Source organism: Cucurbita maxima, unplaced genomic scaffold (assembly GCF_002738345.1).
Source record: "Cucurbita maxima cultivar Rimu unplaced genomic scaffold, Cmax_1.0 Cma_Scf00029, whole genome shotgun sequence".
NCBI lineage: Eukaryota > Viridiplantae > Streptophyta > Magnoliopsida > Cucurbitales > Cucurbitaceae > Cucurbita > Cucurbita maxima.
In genome coordinates, this window is record NW_019272045.1 from 2345955 (window position 1) to 2366047 (window position 20093).

Genomic DNA, 20093 nt, shown 5'->3' on the forward strand with positions numbered 1-20093 from the left:
TAATCTCTAAATTTTTTATTTTAATTTCCTAATCATTTTTTATAAGACAAGGAATTAGGAGACAAACTACCTACAAATCATCCCGTGCCTAATCGTGAGTTAAGCTTCGCCACATCAATCGTCCATCCTTCTTCTTTCACTGAAGAAAATAATTCTTTTTATCGAGGATAGAAAGATAAGAATCGATGTTCAACATCTTTCATGTAATTGTTCATACTCAGTTAGCTACTATCGAGATATACATGTCTACCTTTACTGAAGGCTCTCGATACTGCAACCTGCAACCAATTGAAACACGAAATTTTCTTTTAATGATCTTAGTTGTTTTAAATTGAATAAACATCGAAATCTAAGATAAAAATAAATAAATATCTTAAAAGGTAGAAAATATGAAAAGCCCGACATAAATGAAGAAAATAAGGTGTGATATGTTTCCCATTCCTTAATCATAAATGCCATGTTAGATCTATTTCCTAATAAATGATAGAGTACATACATACTAAATATTTATTGAATAACGTACCGGGCTGTTATGTAACACGTGATCTCACGAACATAAATAATGTAATGTTGTCGATTTTTGTAGGTCATGTTTAAAATACCTTTTTAACGGTTTAAGAACATTACAACATGTAAAAGTTGTTCCAAACAAGTACGTAATCTTTGTAGGTCATGTTTAAAATACCTTTTTATCGTATAAAGGGTTAAGTGTTTTTAAGACATCAACTTTTAGTTACAAACCATACACGGTAATGTATGATGACTGTGTTTTTTTAGTTCAACCACTTAGGAGGAGAGATTTGAACCTCTAACCACTCGACCAAAGTAGCTACTCTCTGGTTGAGAGAGTAAGCTACTAAGTCATATGCTCAGCTTGGTCGAGGGCTATATTACTAAGCTAATGTATCATCGTAAGTGTTATTGAAGAATAATTATTCTCGACTTTTGTAGCACGGTCTAAGAATGGAGTAGCTTTAAAGAAGTCTGAAAATTTTAGTGGATAAAAGTAGCTCGGAAAAACATAGATGGCTAAATAACTACCAAAAGTTTGAACCGAGTTAGGTCACCCACCCTATGTTTTGATCATATCATCAAAATAATTGGTCGAGGGGAAGATTAAGAAATTATATTTTGAATTTTTCGAACTCTTCTTTTTATAAAAACATTACAATAAAACCCTAGATTGAAGGTGCCTATAATCCTCAATAAACTATTTAATCTCCGGTTTAGGGTTTAGGGTAATGCATTAAAGAAAAAACACTTTTACTTCTCCCTACACTAATATTTTAGGATCAAAAGGTGTCCCCAATGGATTTCTTAGTACAATATTTTAATGTTCTAAGCTCTTGAACCTCGATCATTCCATAAAAAAAAAAAAATAATAATAATAAAAAAAAAAAGTGTAAAAGAACAAACTTTTTAATAAAAAAAATCTGGGTAGCTGTCCAACTTGATCTGTTTGGTCATGATTTATACAAAGATCACATGTTTGGTTACTTTATTCAATTATTATCCAAATTTTCTTCTAAAAAAAAAAAAAAAAAAAAGCCTTTTTTTAATTTTTTATTTTATGCACTCTAATATGACCTGTGATCAACTTTTTCTTTTTGGTGGAGGTGCATGCGGTCACAATCTAATCCAATTCCATAAAATATCTTTTGTTCTCGAGCCTAAGAAGTTGAGCAAAAAATACTCTTTTGCTCTCGAGCAAGATGAGATGCCTTGTTTTTCGAACGAATTAGGGAACGAAAGGTGATTGAGAGAGAATTTGGTCTAGCATGCATCTAAGTTTGATTAGATATAAAGTTTCAGAGGACAGTAAGTTCCATTATCTTCGGGGCGAGGATCTCTACCTAGTTTGGCGTACTTGTCTTAGCTGTTTTGAGACTTATTGAACCAACTCAAAATTTCAAAATCGTGAAAGACCCATTTGACAACGTTCACGTGTTTCCGAACTAAAAACAGAAATAGTTTCATATATACGCATAAAAATATGAAATACAATTGTTCCATGAAAGTTAAAGCAAATATTGGAATTAGTTCAAAATTTAGAAAGATGGAAACAAGAACAGTGAAAGAAGAGAAATTAGTTGAAATGGCAGAGCTGTGAAAAGCACATAAGAGTAAGTTCAAAGCCAAAAAAAACCAAAAGCTTGTCAAAATCACTACCAAATTCCCCCATTTTCTAAGCATTCTTCATAATCTCTCCATCAAACAAGAAAAAAAAAAGAACAGAGCATTACCTTCCCTAGAAGAGGCACAAAAGCAAAAGAAAATCACAGATGGGTTTCATTTCTGCCATTTCTTTAATGCAGATCTGCCATCCATGTCGTTAAATGCTCCATTAATTTCTTCTTCATTTCTTAGTTTCCAAGTCTCTATAAGTTCTCTTCACTCTATATTCGTTTCTTCCTTTCCTCACACTCCCTCTTCTTCCCTTTATTAATGGGATTCTCCTCTGTCGTTTGAGCTTTGTCCGCCATTTCAGCCAGTTTTTGGGGATGGGTTTTCGTGTTTGGCTCGTGGGGTTTTGTTTTTGGGTCTGTTTCTTGTTTTGTGGCTCTGTGAACTCCAAGGGTTTGGGTTTAGAAGAAGATGGGTTTGTGCGAGGGAGGGTTTTGATTGATGGGAAATCCGCCATTGGAGGTATCGATGAAGATTTCGTTTGTGCTACACTTGATTGGTGGCCTCCTGAGAAATGCGATTATGGAACCTGCAGCTGGGGACGAGCTTCTCTGCTCAATCTGGTAACCTTTTCAAAAACTTCTAATGATTTTCAAGCTCATTCATATCGATCTACGTCTGTTCTTATGAAAGGCTGATGTCTTTTGGTGGTGGTACTTTCAAGTTTTGGCATCTGGGTGTTCATTATTTGTGAATTTATTGCATATGAAAAGTGGAAGTTCTTTGATGTTCTTGCATTTCGTGTATCATTCTTATAAGGTCCTGACTATTTAATGTCTTCCTATGATCTATTAGAGCTGTACTTAAAATATTTAAGTTCCTGTTGTTTGTCTTTCAATTGCAGGATCTAGGCAACAACGTTCTATTAAATGCAGTCAAAGGTTTGGATTTTTTTATGCCTAATAAGTCTAGATGGACTACAAAGATCTATGCTTATATAATCTATGTCGATTCGTACGTTTACGAGTTCGACAAGTTAAAATTTAACATTCTAATATAAAAGGTAGGTTTCACTGGTCCTATTCGGACACGGATTCTACTAAGTAACTCAAGTCTTCTCGAACTAGAACTAATAGCTTTTCATGAATGGTGCAGAATTTAAACCCCTCAAGCTTAGATTGGGTGGTACTTTGCAAGATAAGATCATATATGAAACTGAAGATCACCAGCAGTCATGCGTTTATTTATCAAGAAACACCACAGAATTATTTGGTTACAGTCAAGGTTGCTTACCCACTAAAAGATGGGATGAACTGAATGAGTTCTTCAAGAAAGGAGGGTAATGAAAGTTTCATCCTATTTTGCTCTTATAATGTTGGATTTCACAAAAGTTGAATGCTGAAGTTATTTGAGTCGATCCAGAGTGAAGGTTATCTTTGGATTAAACGCTCTCAATGGACGACAAATTGCGTCGGATGGGTCTGCTGTAGGAGCTTGGGATCACACGAATGCTGAATCGTTCATACGCTATACTGTTAAAAAGAACTACACAATTCATGGTTGGGAGCTTGGTAAGAACTGCTACTTGTTTTCTTGATGCTTGATATCATATCCTAGTAGATATTGTCATCTTTGGGCTTTCCCTTTCGGGCTTCCCCTCAAGGTTTTTAAAACGAGTCTGCTAGGGGAAGGTTTCCACATGCTTATAAAAGGTGTTTCGTTCTCCTCCCCAACCAAGGTGGGATTGTGAGATCTCACAATCCACCCCCATTCAGGGCCAAATGTCCTCCCCAACCAATGTGGAATTGTGGGATCTCACAATCCACCCCCATTTAGGGCCAAACGTCCTCGTTGACACTCGTTCCTTTCTCCAATCGGGACCCACCAGATCCACCCCCTTTCGGGTCCCAACGTCCTTAATGGCACACCACCTCATGTCTACTACCCCCCTTCAGGGAATAGCCTCCTTGTTGGCACATTGCCCGAGCTCTGATACCATTTGTAACGACCCAAACCCACCGCTAACAGATACTGTCCTCTTTGGGCTTTCCCTTTCGGGCTTCTCCTCAAGGTTTTTACAACGAGTCTGCTAGGGGAAGGTTTTTGCATCCTTATAAAAAGGTGTTTCATTCTCCTCCCCAACCAATGTGGGATTGTGGGATCTCACAATCCACCCCCATTCAGGGCCAAACGTCCTCGTTGACACTCATTCCTTTCTCCAATCGAGACCCACCAGATCCACCCCCTTTTGGGACCCAACGTCCTTATTGGCACACCATCTCATGTCTATTACCCCCCTAATGGGAATAGCCTCCTCGTTGGCACATCGCCCGGTGTCTGACTCTGATACCATTTGTAACAATCCAAGCCCACCGCTAGCAGATACTGTCCTCTTTGGGCTTTCCCTTTCGGGCTTCCCCTTAAGGTTTTTAAAACGCGTTTGCTAGGGGTAGGTTTCCACACCCTTATAAAGGGTGTTTCGTTCTCTTCTCCAACCAACGTGGGATTGTGGGATCGTGGGATCTCACATAGACAAAAATAGAGAATTGGAATTTTGTTAGTTCTATCTCATATAACTCATAAGGATTCATATGTTCTAATTTATGATTGATTATCCATTTCCTTATGCTTAGGAAATGAATTGAGTGGGAATGGAGTTGGAACAAGAGTCACCGCAGAGCAGTATGCGTCTGATACAATTGCTCTTCAGAACATGGTCCAAAGTATCTACAAGGATATTGAATATAAGCCGTTAATCATATCTCCCGGAGGATTCTTTGATGAAAATTGGTTCAAGGAATTCATTGACAAAACAACCCAATCACTAGATGTTGTCACACACCATATATACAATCTAGGTTCAGGTATCATCCATTGGCCAAATAAGAGTTTTACGAAGTTTCATGTCCAAAGTGCGTTCACACTGAACCTATATCTTGTCAACAGGAGTCGATGAGCATCTCGTCGAAAGGATTCTTGACCCATCCTATCTCGACGGTATGGCCGATACATTCTACAAGCTCCATGAGATCCTAAGAAACTCGCCTACTTCAGCTAAAGCATGGGTTGGGGAAGCTGGAGGGGCTTACAACAGTGGCCATAATCTGGTCACAAATGCATTCGTCTTTAGTTTCTGGTAATCTAGATTCTGGAAAAAACATCCATGTGTGGTTTTTTTAAGACCTTTTCATTCTAAATAGGTCTTTTATGTGTGTACTTTTTCAGGTACTTGGACCAGCTGGGTATGTCGGCCGCCTTCGATACGAAAACGTACTGCAGGCAAACCTTGATCGGTGGAAACTATGGTTTACTGAACACGACCACCTTCGAACCAAATCCAGACTATTACAGGTGAGTACTATTGGGATTTCTCTACTGAAAGTTGCTTCAACCAGAAGCAATATTTCCGACGTTAAACGCTTCATTTCTTCCCCGTTGCTATTAGGCAATTATCCTAACGATTAGCATTGCCTGTTTCGTTTTCTTTCTTCATTTCAGTGCACTCCTATGGCATCGCTTGATGGGAAGAAATGTTCTGTCCACAAGCTTTAACGGGACGAAGAAAATACGAGCGTATGCACATTGTTCTAAGCAGTCTGTAAGTAGAAATCCATATAACCGAATGCAAAAACAAGAAAATGAGTAAATGAACCGAGTTTCTCGACTCTTATTCAACTTTTCAATCTTACAGAAAGGATTCACGTTATTACTGCTCAACCTAGACAGTAATACCACAGTTCATGCTGCAATTTCATACAACAGAACGAGACGGTTGCACCATAAACATAGATCCTATAACCATAAACCGAAGGTCATTCGAATACCTCGACCTCATGGTATTGAAGGCGAAGCATTCAGAGAGGAATATCATCTAACAGCTAAGGATGGGAACCTGCATTGTCAAACTATGCTGCTAAATGGAAAGATTTTGTCTGTAAACTCATCAGGGAACATACCTTCATTGGAACCTCAGTATGTAAATTCATCTGAACCAATAATGGTGGCTCCCTTTTCAATTGTATTCATTCACATGCCAAATATTGTTCTCCCTGCTTGCAGATAGAATAGAAGGCGATGTATGGAACTGAAAATCAGTTTCAGATTGGTGATTTTCTAATAAGAGAACAATTGTCATATTTAGTTAACTTTTTTCGAGGTGAACAAATACATTTACTAATGGAAAATCATCCCGTTGGTAGCATGATAAGCCGAAGATACAAACAGGTCAGTTTTGGGGCGGGGAATAATCCACCTTTTGTGAGATTATTCCGGCCTTGACAGAGAGTAATTTTCATTGAAAGCGATTCTTTTGCCGTTCTTACGAATCCCTAGTTTCCACTAGTAAATCAAGAAGATGGTCAGACTCTCGGAGAAGAAAAGGTTGACGGTTAGAAGAAATAGCGAAGGCCTCCGAATATTGGAATTCCATCTTTTGTTTGACGAGATTTTTGGGGTTGCTGAATTTTTTCCATTCTTACCGAAATCAAAGCCATGCAAGAACTACTTTTTCTATTGTAATTTTTTTTTGTAGGAGGAGATAGAGTTGATGGCTCGTATTGGACTTTTCCTCAAGAACTTCATGGAAAATTTTGATGATGTGCTAAGAAGCCCACGAATACGAATGGAATATAAACGTGGTATTGAATAAAAAGGTTGCCGACTTAAAACTCCAAGATGAGTTGAATCAAGAAGAAAGTCAGCGAAAGCAACTCCTACATTCCCGAGTATTGCTTCGATAGTGTTCGTAATGCCTGGAAGATAGTTTTGAAGATAAGACTTGCTAAGATCGATCTTAGGACATTATAGAGTTTACTTACAAAAAATAACAGTATCTTGATGAGTACAGTAGAGTCCGACAAAAAAGAGAGAATTCTATGGGTACCTTATGAAAAATAGGAAATTCAATCCAAACACTTCGAAAAACAAACCAAGAATCGAAAGTGTCCACGTGAGACTGTCATCAGATAACGCAAAACTAGAGAGGGCCAAGTCACTGGTTAATATTCCTACACCTTCCAGGGAGGCAATCCTAAATCAACAGAGAACAAAGTCATGCAAACTGCAGGGAACACAAAGGCAATTGTTGGGGAAATCTTTCTTACCTACATGGAGGAAAACAGAAGAGGATCACACAAATTATGAATGGAATGCTTCTTGAAAAGAAACTGTTGGAGTGTCATCTTTCCACACTGTGGCCAACTGCGATGCAATGCTCGTCACTCAAAAAATTCATTCAAATAGAGTAATGCTGGTAGAATGAAGCTTCGATCTCGCCATCCGCTCCACTAAGAGTTCCTAATCGAGAGAGATGATCCTTTTCTTCGTTAAAGAAGTTCTATAGATGGCAATCATTGGATTAAACGCCTACTTTTTTGAGAGAATGCCGCTGCTCGATGACAAAGAAAAGAGAGTGCTCGACTGGAACAACGGCCAAAAAAGATGGTTCGGGGTTCAAGCGCTTCAAACTCAAACTCTTACCCTCGCGACCACCAGCTTTCCCAAAATCAGGGGAGATCCACTGCAGCAAGAATCCTACCAAGACCTTCGAGATACAGAGCGCCATGATTGAAGCCCGGGGTGAGAGGATAGAATCCTAAATTTAAATGGTTTCTAGTTGTAAGAAAGAGGATAAATTATCAACAGCTGCTATGAACCACGATGAAACCATATCCAAATTTTAAAAAGTGAAAAACAAAGAATAAAATCATCATCAAAAAGTTAAGGAAACAAGTCATCTCGAACAAACACTTCAAAATTTCTATCACAAAATCTATTTATAGGAAACCTATGAAGAATCCCTGCTGCAAAATGGTTGATAGTTCTTAATATTCAGCCAATGAATTCAATGATCAAGTAAAACACCAGAAAACAATGGGTTCACTAAAGAAACAATAAACCAGCTAACAATGATAGTTAAATACTGACCTCCCTCCAAAGATCTTGGCAAGCCACCGACCAGGCAACTGGCACAAGGCATAACCAATCCAGCCACAGAAGAATTCCACCCAAACAGGCGCGACATTGGAATTCTAGCAACCAATGATCTAACAACAAAAAAAATCCCAAACACACACAAAAACATCTCAAACCAGAACAAATCATAACGAAAGTCAAAACCCATCAACATTTCATTCGATCAAATCCAAAACTCACAAAAAAAACAGAGGAACAAACCTTATACATGTTGCAAATAATGAAGGCAAGCGCTGGGGTTCCGATCAATTTATATCTATCAGGAACATTCTTCCGCGGCGGCCAATTCGAATCAAACCCCACTTCATCCAATCCATTTCCATAGCTCGAGTCGTTTTGAGATTTCGTAATGGACCCAATTCGGCCCGATTCATCGACGCGGAGACGGAAAAGAACAGGGGAAATCTCTTCGTTGACCTTGACATTTTCTCTCTCCTTGGTGCCACTGTGAACTCAGATGGTTAATCGAAGGAGATGGGAATGAGAAATCAAGCGAATGATAGGAGAAAGGGGTTATTATGGGGTCGAACTGAGAATTCCGCCATTGAGGTTTCGAGTTTTGGGGTGAAGTGTTGTTATTATGGGGTCTATTGTTTTAGCGGGAAGAGCTAGAAGGAAAGACGTGGGTTGAAGGAGCGGCGATGGTTGGGGGTGGGAGGGGGTTGACCGGGCCACGTAAGTCTGCCGACTTTGAGCCTGCCATTTGTCCCAATTATGCACACTTATTGGAGGGCTCAGCTCATGAACGTACACTCATAATTCTCCAATTGAGTCGTCGAACATGAAATGAAATCTTTAGAATATACAAATTACTTTCGATCAATTTTGTTTACAATTAGACTCGTATGAATTATATACTAACCGTGTTATAGTCTTATTGTTTGCTAGCATATAACATCTACTTTTTAAAAAATGATTACCAAATAGCTTGCTAAAATTGTCTAACCATGTTTCCTAAAAAAAATTTCAAAAAACAGATCTGTGATGGGTCATTTGTGCTACTAGTAATCCAAGGTTGAGTTGACTATCTTACTCAAGAACATTCGATTAATATTAAATTTAGTAAAAATAAATGAACGAAAAATGTATCATTGAAGTGGAGGAGACAAATTTTGCAGCCTGATGGCTTTGATTAGAAGTGCAAGCATAGAGAAGACCTATAGAAATCAATAGCGATGCAAAGAAGGCTAGAAGGACTAAAGTAGGACGGTAGAAGTTAACCGATCAAGTTTATTTGATACAACTATTGAATATCCCGCATTCAAGTGATACAAACCCACAAAATGATTGAGAACTAGGACAAACTTGAACTCAATACATTCCTGAAAAACTCTACAATAATTTGTATAACCGATTGCGGGTTGACCATGTTACAAGAGGCAGGAGCCAACCAAAGAAGGTCAGTTGGACTCAATTAGGACCCTTGATCCGGTTCAACTAGGTTCTTCCATGCGAGAATTGTATGCACCCCTTTCTCCTCGAATGTGGGTTGATCGCATTACAAGAGGCGGGAACCAGTAAAAGTAAGGTCAGTCGGACTCGATTAGGACCCTTGATCTGATTCAATTAGATTCCTCCATGCGCCCCCTTTCTCCTCGACACAAAATGGAGGATTTCTATTGTCTTGAGAACCATAAAGAAGAAAGAACCCAAATTCTTCCAACTCAAATCCAGAAGATATTCTTACCTCCATGTCTAATCCAGAATTTATTCCTACTATGACTTCTAACTCATCCTGTTCCATCTCCTAGTGTTAATAAAAGCTCCTTACCTAGATTGCACCTAAATTACTCACCATTCTCCCTGCAGCAGTTTTATATCAGTTCATATCAGTCATCGAATTTAGGAAGAGTTTGCTTACAACCAACCGTGCTGTCGACATGGCTGATTCGGTAGGCGTCTAGACGACCTTGGCTAAAACAAATGTACATCACCAGCAAACCTAAAACAAGCGAAGAAATGTAGTGGCTGAACGATACGCCGAACTCCTGAAAAAACACCCAAATACAACAGAAATAACTAGATTTTCTATGGTTGTGGAAAATGAGGGAATGATATAAAGCTAATATCAGAGAGAATTAAGCAGACTGCATTTCTAAGATGGCATTGCATTCAATTAAAGACAGTCAAATAGCAAGAGAAGGATGGTAGTTTATCCAGATAGATGATGTTCACCAACGAACCCGCTCGCTTATGAACACTACTTCTACCTATTTTTTAAAAAAACCGAGCAAAATTTTGAAAACATAAAATAGTTTCTATTGAGGATTCTCTAAGTGAAAACTTTAAGAACAATGAAAACAAGCACAGATAATCAATGCAGCTCTCTGCCTAAATAAGGAAGTAAATTTATGCACTACTTACAGAGTAAGAAGTGAAAGGGAAGGTCAATTCTTAACGAAGATCACGAGAATCAGAGAAGCTTAGAGCAGCAGTGCCGATCTGATATGGCATTATCTTTAAATCTTCCTGTGCGTCTATGATGTCATTTGTATTCTCAAAAAGTTGCTTCCGAAGAACGTCGTGCAAACGGCCAAAGAGTTGCTTCTTCAATGCTTCAAAAGCCAAGTCCAACCGCTCGAGTTGCTCCATGGAATTTGCATTGTACATAAACAGACCATAGTAAAGATCAAAGCTATCTCCAGAAGTGTTCGCCACCAAGTCCAACAAGGTATTATAACCTTTGGTGTTAATTGGTGTAGAGCTCAAACTCAACTTTTCTAAAACTCTCCCCATTGTATGGGTAATGAACTGTGACCCTGCTGCATGCCGGTCGTGATCGTAGCACGACATTTCCACCATTCGGCACCCTTCACTCGAAAATATATCAAGAAAGCAGTTGCAACGGAACGCTCTCGATTCCTCATTTCCTATTCGAACCTTATCATAAACAAAGGAAAGATCGTTCCACCCGTTCTTACCACTCTCTGGCCCGAACATAGGATGTGTGCAGAGGATGTCGAAGTCCGGGGGTAAAATTTGAAGAAACAAATTTCTTGGAAATTCTTTCACGGAAAGTACGTCGACAAACAAAGTGTTTCGTTTCAATCTCCGAAAAGGTAATGATCTGAGAACTTTCTCTGTTGAAAGAATGGAAGTGCATAGAAGAACTACTTCTGGGTGTTCTTCACATAGATCATCCATATCAGAAAAGTAAGAGATGCCCATCTCTTCTGCTACGTCTGAGTAGTCCGACCTCGAGTAGGCTAACACAGTGTGACCTTGTTTTACTATCGTCTTGGCAAGAAATTGACCGAAGTTACCAAATCCAACAACAGCAATTTTGAGCTTTGAATTTTCCTCAAGTTTTGTGGCTTTGATGTCATAAGTTGGAGGAAGGTCCTGAAACCTGAAGAAATATAGAGAGGGTTTATTCTTCTGAAGCTTCACTTACAAGGAACAGCACAAAATTTTTTCTATGCCTAACCCTTTATGAACAAATCACAATTCAAACCAATCAGGATGTAAACATCACATAATATTCAGGAAATTAACGTGGATCGAAACGATTAGCGTGTTCAAACTATTTTACTAACATGAACATCTTTGTAAGAAATTGATTTCTAACTCTCCCTACCAAACCAACCCACCATTGATCCACACAAAAAGAAAGACGACCCAAAAGTTTAATGTGAATATTGTGTTAGGAATCACGGATCTCCACAATGGTATTATGATATTGTCCACTTTGAGCATAAGCTCTAATGGCTTTGCTTTGGGCTTCCCCAAAATGTCTCATACCAATGAAGATGTGTTCCTTACTTACAAACCCATGATCGGAAATTAGCCAATATGGGTCTCCCTCCCAACAATCCTTAACAATCCTCCCCTTGAACAAAGTACACTATAGAGCTTCCTCCTGAGGTCTACATAGCCTTTGAACAACCTCTCCTTAATCGAGGCTCTACTTCTTTCTCTGGAGCCCTCAAACAAAGTACACCCTTTGTTTAACACATGAGTCACTTCTGACTACACCTTCGAGACTAGCAAGTTCTTTGTCCGACACTTGAGGATTCTATTGACATGGCTAAGTCAAGGGCTTGGCTTTGATACTATGTTAGGAATCACAGATCTCCACAATGGTATGATATTGTCCACTTTGAGCATAAGCTCTCATGGCTTTCCTTTGGGCTTCCCCAAATGACCTTATACCAATGGAGATGTATTCCTTACTTATAAACCCACGATCATTCCCTAAATTAGCCAAGGTGGAACTCCCTCCCAACAATCCTCAAACATATTGCACAGCAAATAAAGCACCAACATACAACACCATTGAGATGTTTGAACCAAAGAACAAAAGCATAATCTAAGCATCATTGAAAGGAAAGACTATGGGACCTTGCCTGGTAGCTTCCAGATAAGATGTCAGTGCAAAAGAAGCCCCATTTTGAGGAGGATTTTCAGGCAATGTTTGCAATTTTTCACCGTTTCCAAACAATTGCTTCCTTACCATATCATGCAATCGCCCAAAAAGCTGTTGTTTCAAAGCTCCAAAAGCCAAATCCAATCTCTCGATCATCTCCATCGCGTTCTTATTATACATAAACAAACCATAATACAAATCGAAACTATCTGCAGCAGTGTTCTTCACCAAATCCAACAAAGTTTCATACCCTTTAGTATTAATCGGTGTAGATTCCAACATCAACATATTCAAAACTCTCCCAACCGTATGAGTAATGAATTGCGATTCAGCCGCATATCTATCATGATCCACACAGCTCATTTCCACCATTCTGCAACCCTCTCTCTCAAAAATACTCAAAAATTTCTCACAGCGTGAAACCCTAGATTCATCCGACCCAATTCGAACCTTCTCGTAAACGAAGAACAGCTCATTCCACCCTTTCGCAGCGCTTTCAGGGCCAAACATTGGGTGAGAACAAATTATATCAAAATCCGGAGGCAATAGCTCCAGCATTAAGCTTTTCGGGAACTCCTTCACCGAAAGCACATCTACTACCAATGTATTCCTCTTCAATCTCTGCAATGGCAACGATCGGAGAACACTCTCAGTTGAAATTATCGACGTACAGAGCAAAATCACCTCTGGGTGTTCTTCAGCAAGGTCATCCGGGTCGGAAAAAAACGAAACCCCGAGCTTACGAGCCGCATCGGAGTGGTCAACTCGGGAATGAGACAAGACGGTATGACCTTGCCGGACGATTGTTTTAGCGAGAAATTGACCGAAGTTACCAAACCCAACGATGGCGATTTTGAGCTTCTCGGAGTTGTGAAAACGGGATGCCATTCTGGATTCGTAGTCGTAAGGTTGCGCAGCATCAATGGCGCGAATTCGAAGAAGGGGTTTGGGAAAGAACTGAAAACAGGGGAGAATCGGAAGGGGCTTGGGATTATAGAGACGGTGGTGAGAGAACAAAGGTAAAGAAGGTACGGCCGGAGAGGTGTCGGAGAGAAGACGGCAACAGCATAGGTGGCGAAATTGCTCCGGTCCGCCGCCGTAACGGAGGGGATTAAGATAAATGAAAAGTGCAGGGCCACGAACGGGATTTACAGGATCTCAAGAATGCGTGCTGTCCCGAAGATTCAGGTTCCTTGTGTGGCTCGTTTTCTTCTTTTGGCATTTCTTTAATGGCTCACGTTGTTTCTGAAGCTTTCTGTCCATTTTCAAAATGTGTTGGCTAAAAGTTACATTTATCAAATTCTAAATCAATAGAAAACTTTAATATACACCTCTAATAATGGTCTCGAAACACGAAGTTATGTTATGGAGATGGTAGCAACTTTAGGATGTCACGATCATGCTTATTTAAAACTTGTGATCGATATGAAATGTCTCAAAATATACTATTAGAGAAATCAAGTACGAAGTGTGATGTCACGATCATGCTTGTTTAGGACTTGTGGTACGAAGTGTGTGGTATCACTATCATGCTTGTTTAGAGCTTGTAGCCGACATGAAATGTCTCAAAATGTACTATAGGGAGGTAAGTACGAAGTGTGGTGTTACTATCATAATTGTTTAGGGCTTCTGACCAACATAAAATGCCTTCAAATGTACTATAGGGAAGTCAAGACGAAGTGTGGTATCAGCATCATGCTTGTTTAGGGTAGGGAGGCCAAGTAGTCATAAAACCTCTTCGACCCACTTTTGTAAACTCTCTTGTATACATATTTTCAATGCAATTGACATTTACATCTTGCTTTCTCGACATGTTTTATAAAATATTTTCTCTCAAAACATAAATCAAGGCTTAAAACTGCGTCAAAATTGTCCATACAAACCGTTTATCATACGGCACCTATTCACTAAGTTAGAAAGTGTCGCACGATAGCTGTCCCACTACTAAAGATCGAAACTTTTGGAGTTTATTACTAAGAAGAGCGCTTTCTCAATTAGAAGAGTTTATAACTAAAAATATGGAGTATTGGAGATTTTTACCAAGTTTTTATGATGTGTTGTTCTAACAGTTCCTGTGATAGTGATTGTTGATCACTTGCCTTTTCTATATGTTTGGTGATCCACTAGAAGAATTTTTTCTTCAGATGAAATTTGATTCTTAACCTTTTCCATCTGCTCTTCTCTAGCAATGGATGCAAACTCAGAATGTAATCCGGCATGAAGTCGTGCCGAGTCAATATACCGACCACAGGCGATCTCTGCAATAAGGTGAACACGTTAGCCAAACGTTCTAAAACTCAAAACTTTAAGAACAATGAATAAAAACTTATGAAACTCGTGTCGACGACATCCAATGCTACTTCGTGTTGTTCCTTAGGTGCAAAGAAATAACGAGACTCATCATCAAAAGATACGTGAAAGTCACTCACCCCGGGGGCCTTAGGTATCACTAGCATATGTCTTAAACTAGTTTCTCGAAAAATTGCAAAAGCCTTTGCTAACGACATCGTCTCCAAGACAGTACAAGGCGAGGTATTAGCGAATGGATGTAGATCGATGAACATCTCCATCTCTTCATCAGTCAACTGAATATCTTCAATCCGATTGACATCACCCGAACCCATCATTGCAAAATCATCAGCTGATAATAGCTTTAAGGCATCCTTTCTGTCTGATTCTAGTGTTGGAACCGACAAGAAAGCTTTCTTCTTTAACAACACGATGAGATGAGCTCTGAGAATTAGACCATATAAAACAGGGAATTCCGAGAAAGGAGGCTCGTCGACGACGGGAAATCCGTGATGGCTCGTCCATTTGAGAACGTTTACTACGTTACGAACCTTCTCGATGCCACAAAATAATTGAAGTGGACTTGTTAACACACTGGCAACAGTCAGCTGCCTCATGTATGGCTCAACATGGCCTTCTAGATAAGGGAACCCCTTGGCTTTCATGATCTGGTTGTAAATATTACAGTTGAAAGCATCAGCCACAGTCTTGGAAATAAGGAGAACCAACATTACTAAAGGCAGCAACAACAAATTATTGGTCAATTCGAGCATAATAACACATAAAGAAACGGTCGTCCTCATCGACCCCCCGAGAAACGAAGCAGCACCCAATATGGCAAAGAAGCCATGGCTAAGGTTCGTGTATGGACCGACAACCATTCCAACGAAACGACCATAAGAAGCTCCTGTCACAATAACAGGAACAAACAGGCCAACCGGAGCAACCGTACCGTAACTAAGAACGCTCAACGAAAAACATGTAACGAAAAATGTGAGCATTGATGAGAATTGAAACTCAGATTCTGTGCCTTTGCTAAAGAGGTTCTTTATGGCATCATCATTGGTGTTAAATATGAGACTTGCAAGATCATTGTAGTGATCGGGAGAACACTGAAACTTCTTGAAGTTACCCGATCGACCTATCGTAGGACAGATTTCTCGAGCACTTGATGGGCAAGGTTGGCACGATGCGAACCACGGTAATCCGAAAAGAAGACATGACGTGAAAATCGAGACAGAGCAAGCCAGTAAAACTTTGTAAACAATGCCTTTCCTGGAGAGAAACAAACGGAGCACAATGAGAATCAAAACTCAAAAAACTTCGTAGCATTTACGAACAATAAAGAAAGAACTCACTCGTGTATGAGATTGTAAACACGAAGAACTTTGGTTAAAAGAAAATTATAAAAGCTTCCAAGAATGCCTCCAATGAAAGCAAGGGAAAGCACAGGAGGTAGATCTTTGAGGTGATATGAGGGAAAGTCTGAGTAGGTATCAAATATTATGAGTCCCCCTTTACCAAACAATCCACATAATCCATTTAAGCAAACATCGATCAGTGAGCGTAATATGACAGCAACGATAGCCGTCGTGAAAAATGCTCGCCACAGAAGGGCGCTTCTCCACCTGTGACGATGGTAAACGTCAGAAGGTCGTTCGTTCAAATATGCTAACACAGCATTCACAGCTCCTAAGATTCCGAACGAACGCAGCTCGAATCAAATAATGATGCGAAAACAGACTAGAAAACGAAAAATATATGCAGCCCATGGCTACATACCCAGTTATTAAACATACCATGATGCCATCTCTTCAAAAGCAAACAACACGCCACCAACGGGAGCACGAAAAGCAGCAGCGATTCCAGCAGCAGCACCACATGTTACAAGATCCCGCCTATCTCGATCCTTCTTGAGATGGTATAGCCATCTCCAAGTTAAACCAAATACTTTGAAACACCCCTGACCTACCAAGGATGCAACACATGCCCCTGTATGAACCATAGGCCCAGCTTTTCCAACGACCATAGACGACGACACGATAGCAATGCTGCCAATAATCTGGCAATCAAACCATATTCATGAGACTCTAGCTTCAAGAGGAAGGACGTAACAACCCAAACCCACCGCTAGCAGATATTGTCCGTTTTGGCCCGTTACGTATCTCCGTCAGCCTCACAATTTTAAAACATGTCTCCTAGAGAGAAGTTTCAACACCCTCACAAGGAATGTTTCGTTTCCTTCTCCAACCGATATGAGATCTCACAATCCACCCCCCTTGGGGGGCCAGCGTCCTCACTGACTAGTGTCTGGCTCTGATACCAACTGTAACAGCCCAAACCCACCGCTAACAAATATTGTCCTCTTTAGGCTTTTCCTTTCAGGCTTCCCCTCAAGATTTTTAAAATGTGTTTGCTAAGGAGAGGTTTCCACACTTTTACAAAGAATGCTTCGTTCCCTTCTCCAACCAGTCACAACAAAATGCTCTAAACCCAGAGATGTAACTACCTATGCTCTACACTTTATTGATGTATCATAGACTCTATTCCAAAAAATTTTGCAAAAGAGAAACCATCCTAAATTACTCGACTCTTTGTTAAAGGGTCGCTAAGAGTAACTTCAGACGTTACTAAATGACGATGTATTCTAAAACGGCAACAAAATCAAGAATTCATATCAACCGAACATGTAATCTTACTTGATGGAAATGAAAAGGGGCATCACACTTTACTACACGCTTCAAACAAAGGAGCAACTCTACAACTAAAAAGTACAATAGCTGAAGGAACACTCGATTTGTCTTAACCAGGCACTACACCTCAAAGCATAATTCAATCTAAAAGGAACAAGTTGTTCGTTCCGTCGACGACCCTATCTATGTTTCTACGATGACAGTAAGAAATCGAGGTTATAGATATCTGAAACACAACGATAAATGTTCAAACAACTGTTTTACCTTCACTAACAATGTCCTAGGCGATAATATTCCAGGGGCGTCCACACCATTCAGATAAGCCTTTACTTCTGGTATACCTGAGCCGGCTGCTAGAGGGCAGATCAGTGCCGTAATGACAGATGCGAATAGGGTGAGAAGTAGATTTGAAACAGAGAAAACAAGAAAAGCCATCCAATACCTGAAAGAACTTTCAGACTTCCATCAATATACCTTGGAAAATGGTTATGAGTTTTTGTAACAACCCAAACTCAAGCCCACCGCTAGCAGATATTGTCCGCTTTGGCCAATTACGTATCGCTGTCAGCCTCACATTTTTAAAACACGTATGCTAGGGAGAGGTTTACTCTCCAACCAATGTGGGATCTCACAATCCACCCTCCTTAGGAGCCCAGCGTCCTCGCTAGGCTCTAATACCATTTGTAACAGCCCAAGCTCGCTGCTAATAGATATTATTCGTTTTGGCCCGTTACGTATCGCTGTCAGCCTCACAATTTTAAAACGCATATGCTAGCGAGAGATTTCCACACTCTTATAAGGAATTCTTCATTCCCCTCTCCAACCAATGTGGGATCTCACAATCCATCCCCATTGGGGGCTTAATGTCCTCGCTAACACACCGCTCAGTATCTGGCTCTAATACTATTTATAAAAGTCTAAACCCACCGCTAGCAGATATTGGCCGTTTTGGCCCGTTACATATTATCATCAGCCTCACAGTTTTAAAACACATTTGCTCGGGAGAGGTTTCCACACCCTTATAAGGAATGTTTTTGTTCCCCTCTCCAACCAATATGAGATCTCATAATCCACCTCTCTTGAGGGCCAGCGTCCTCGCTGGCACACCACTCAGTGTCTAGCTCTAATATCATTTGTAACAGCTCAAGCCTACCGTTAGCAGATATTGTCTGCTTTGGCCCCAAGGCAGGGCATCCAACATCAACTCAGTCAACCTCAATGTTTTAAAACGCATCTGCTAGGAAAAGGTTTCCACACCCTTATAAGAAATGCTTCGATCCCCTCTCCAACCAATGTGAGATCTCACAATCCACCCCCTTTGGCAGCTCAACGTCCTCGTTGGCACACCAGTCAGTGTCTAGCTCTAATACCATTTGTAACAGCCCAAACCCACCGCTAGCAGATATTGTCCTCTTTAGGCCATTACATATCGCAGCCTCACAATTTTAAAATGCATCTACTAGGGAGAGGTTTCCACACCTTTATAAGAAATGCTTCATTCCCCTCTCCAATCAACGTGAGATCTCGTAGTTTTTCTTTCAGAACTTAATGAAATCAGTACATCAATCATATTTATACTAACCCATTTCCACCAAAACAAACAGAACAGATTGCAAAGATTTCAATCAACAGAAGCACAGAAGAACATGAACGAAATCAGTACCTGCCCTCAAGCATCATATTCGAAGTGACCACAAACTTCTTCCCTGCAATATTCTCCACTGCCAGATTGTTGAAGAACCCAACAAGACCCATAATCAGACCGATCAAGAAACAAGACAACCATTTAATAACCAAGTATTGAAATATCTGAAAATCCTCACGACTCCTCCAATCTTGCATGAAGAAATCATTATCAAAAATCCTGTAAAACACGAGATACAATGAATCAAAACCCCATCAGGGAAATCCAAAGGGGGAAAAGAAGAAAACACGAACAAAGAACTGAACTTACTCGTAATCAAGGCTTTCAATGGGGCAGATATTAGCGCCAACAAGGGCGACCTGTGAGGAAGAATTGACGAGCGATTTCTGAGGAGCAAGCAAGGGAGTGATAATGGATTCCTCATCGCCATTGCTGGGGTTGGCGGCATCCATCGACCACCTTCCTCTGACACAGAATTGTGATTTTAAACGAAATGGGTATCCAATTGGTTGACTGGAAGAAGCCTTACCTTATCGATTTTATTGGATTAATTTGGCCCAAGCACTCTTTACTCGTCTCTCTCTTGTCTTTCATTTCCAAGAAGAAAGAATGAAAACTGACCATTTACTAAGTTTTAAATAAGAGAATGACAAAAATAAATTTGGAACTTCTTTCAATATTCTTCTGTTTGGAAGTTATAATTTTTACCCATTAATTTAATTAAATAATCGCGGATATAACTTAATACATACCTAACATTAACATTGTTTAAGCTCGGTTATTAATCAGAGTTATCACACATTCTTAGATAATGATAATTACAGTATAAATTGTCGATTCATACTATAAATTAGGTTTTTTATACTGGGAGCGGGTAAAACCTAAGATAGTGATCGAGCTTGAAAAATCAAAACCAAATTTTTATAATAAATTAAATTTATTTTTATAACAAATACAATATAATAGTATTTATATTGTGTTTGTTATAAGACGAGGGTTATTT

The 20093-nt window shown here is 39.7% G+C and overlaps 3 protein-coding genes and 1 long non-coding RNA gene across 6 annotated transcripts; 1 reads left to right on the forward strand and 3 right to left on the reverse strand.

The window, feature by feature from the left end:
• Window positions 1-134: 134 nt before the first annotated feature.
• On the reverse strand, window positions 135-8772 carry LOC111465753. Of its 3 annotated transcripts, XR_002714270.1 has the most exons (4): window positions 8299-8772; window positions 8050-8168; window positions 7227-7717; window positions 6984-7153 (listed from the first exon to the last, which is right to left on the reverse strand). It is a non-coding gene; the product is annotated as an uncharacterized LOC111465753 (long non-coding RNA). The 3 variants fall into 3 exon arrangements; XR_002714268.1 differs by lacking the exons at window positions 6984-7153; window positions 7227-7717 and adding an exon at window positions 135-278 and having other exon boundaries at window positions 8299-8770; XR_002714269.1 differs by having other exon boundaries at window positions 6984-7717; window positions 8299-8770.
• On the forward strand, window positions 2078-6269 carry LOC111465495 (heparanase-like protein 3). The gene is made up of 9 exons (XM_023109897.1): window positions 2078-2747; window positions 3029-3065; window positions 3280-3463; window positions 3547-3695; window positions 4758-4988; window positions 5071-5260; window positions 5350-5475; window positions 5623-5722; window positions 5816-6269. Exons 1-9 carry the CDS (start codon window positions 2502-2504, stop codon window positions 6185-6187), a joined length of 1635 nt encoding a protein of 544 aa, XP_022965665.1. The 5' UTR covers window positions 2078-2501; the 3' UTR covers window positions 6188-6269.
• Window positions 8773-9307: 535 nt separating the features above from the next.
• On the reverse strand, window positions 9308-13729 carry LOC111465461 (arogenate dehydrogenase 1, chloroplastic-like). Its single transcript, XM_023109850.1, is given in 4 exon segments — window positions 9308-10085; window positions 10462-11446; window positions 12444-13505; window positions 13507-13729. Coding segments are annotated over 3 exon segments (2043 nt in total). The 5' UTR covers window positions 13533-13729; the 3' UTR covers window positions 9308-10085; window positions 10462-10491.
• Window positions 13730-14430: 701 nt separating this feature from the next.
• On the reverse strand, window positions 14431-19732 carry LOC111465440 (putative chloride channel-like protein CLC-g). Its single transcript, XM_023109819.1, has 7 exons — window positions 19400-19732; window positions 19109-19309; window positions 17710-17887; window positions 16552-16814; window positions 16111-16380; window positions 14893-16027; window positions 14431-14721 (listed from the first exon to the last, which is right to left on the reverse strand). The coding sequence occupies exons 1-7, from the start codon at window positions 19540-19542 to the stop codon at window positions 14587-14589; spliced, it is 2325 nt and encodes a 774-aa protein (XP_022965587.1). The 5' UTR covers window positions 19543-19732; the 3' UTR covers window positions 14431-14586.
• Between the last annotated feature and the right edge of the window lie 361 nt (window positions 19733-20093).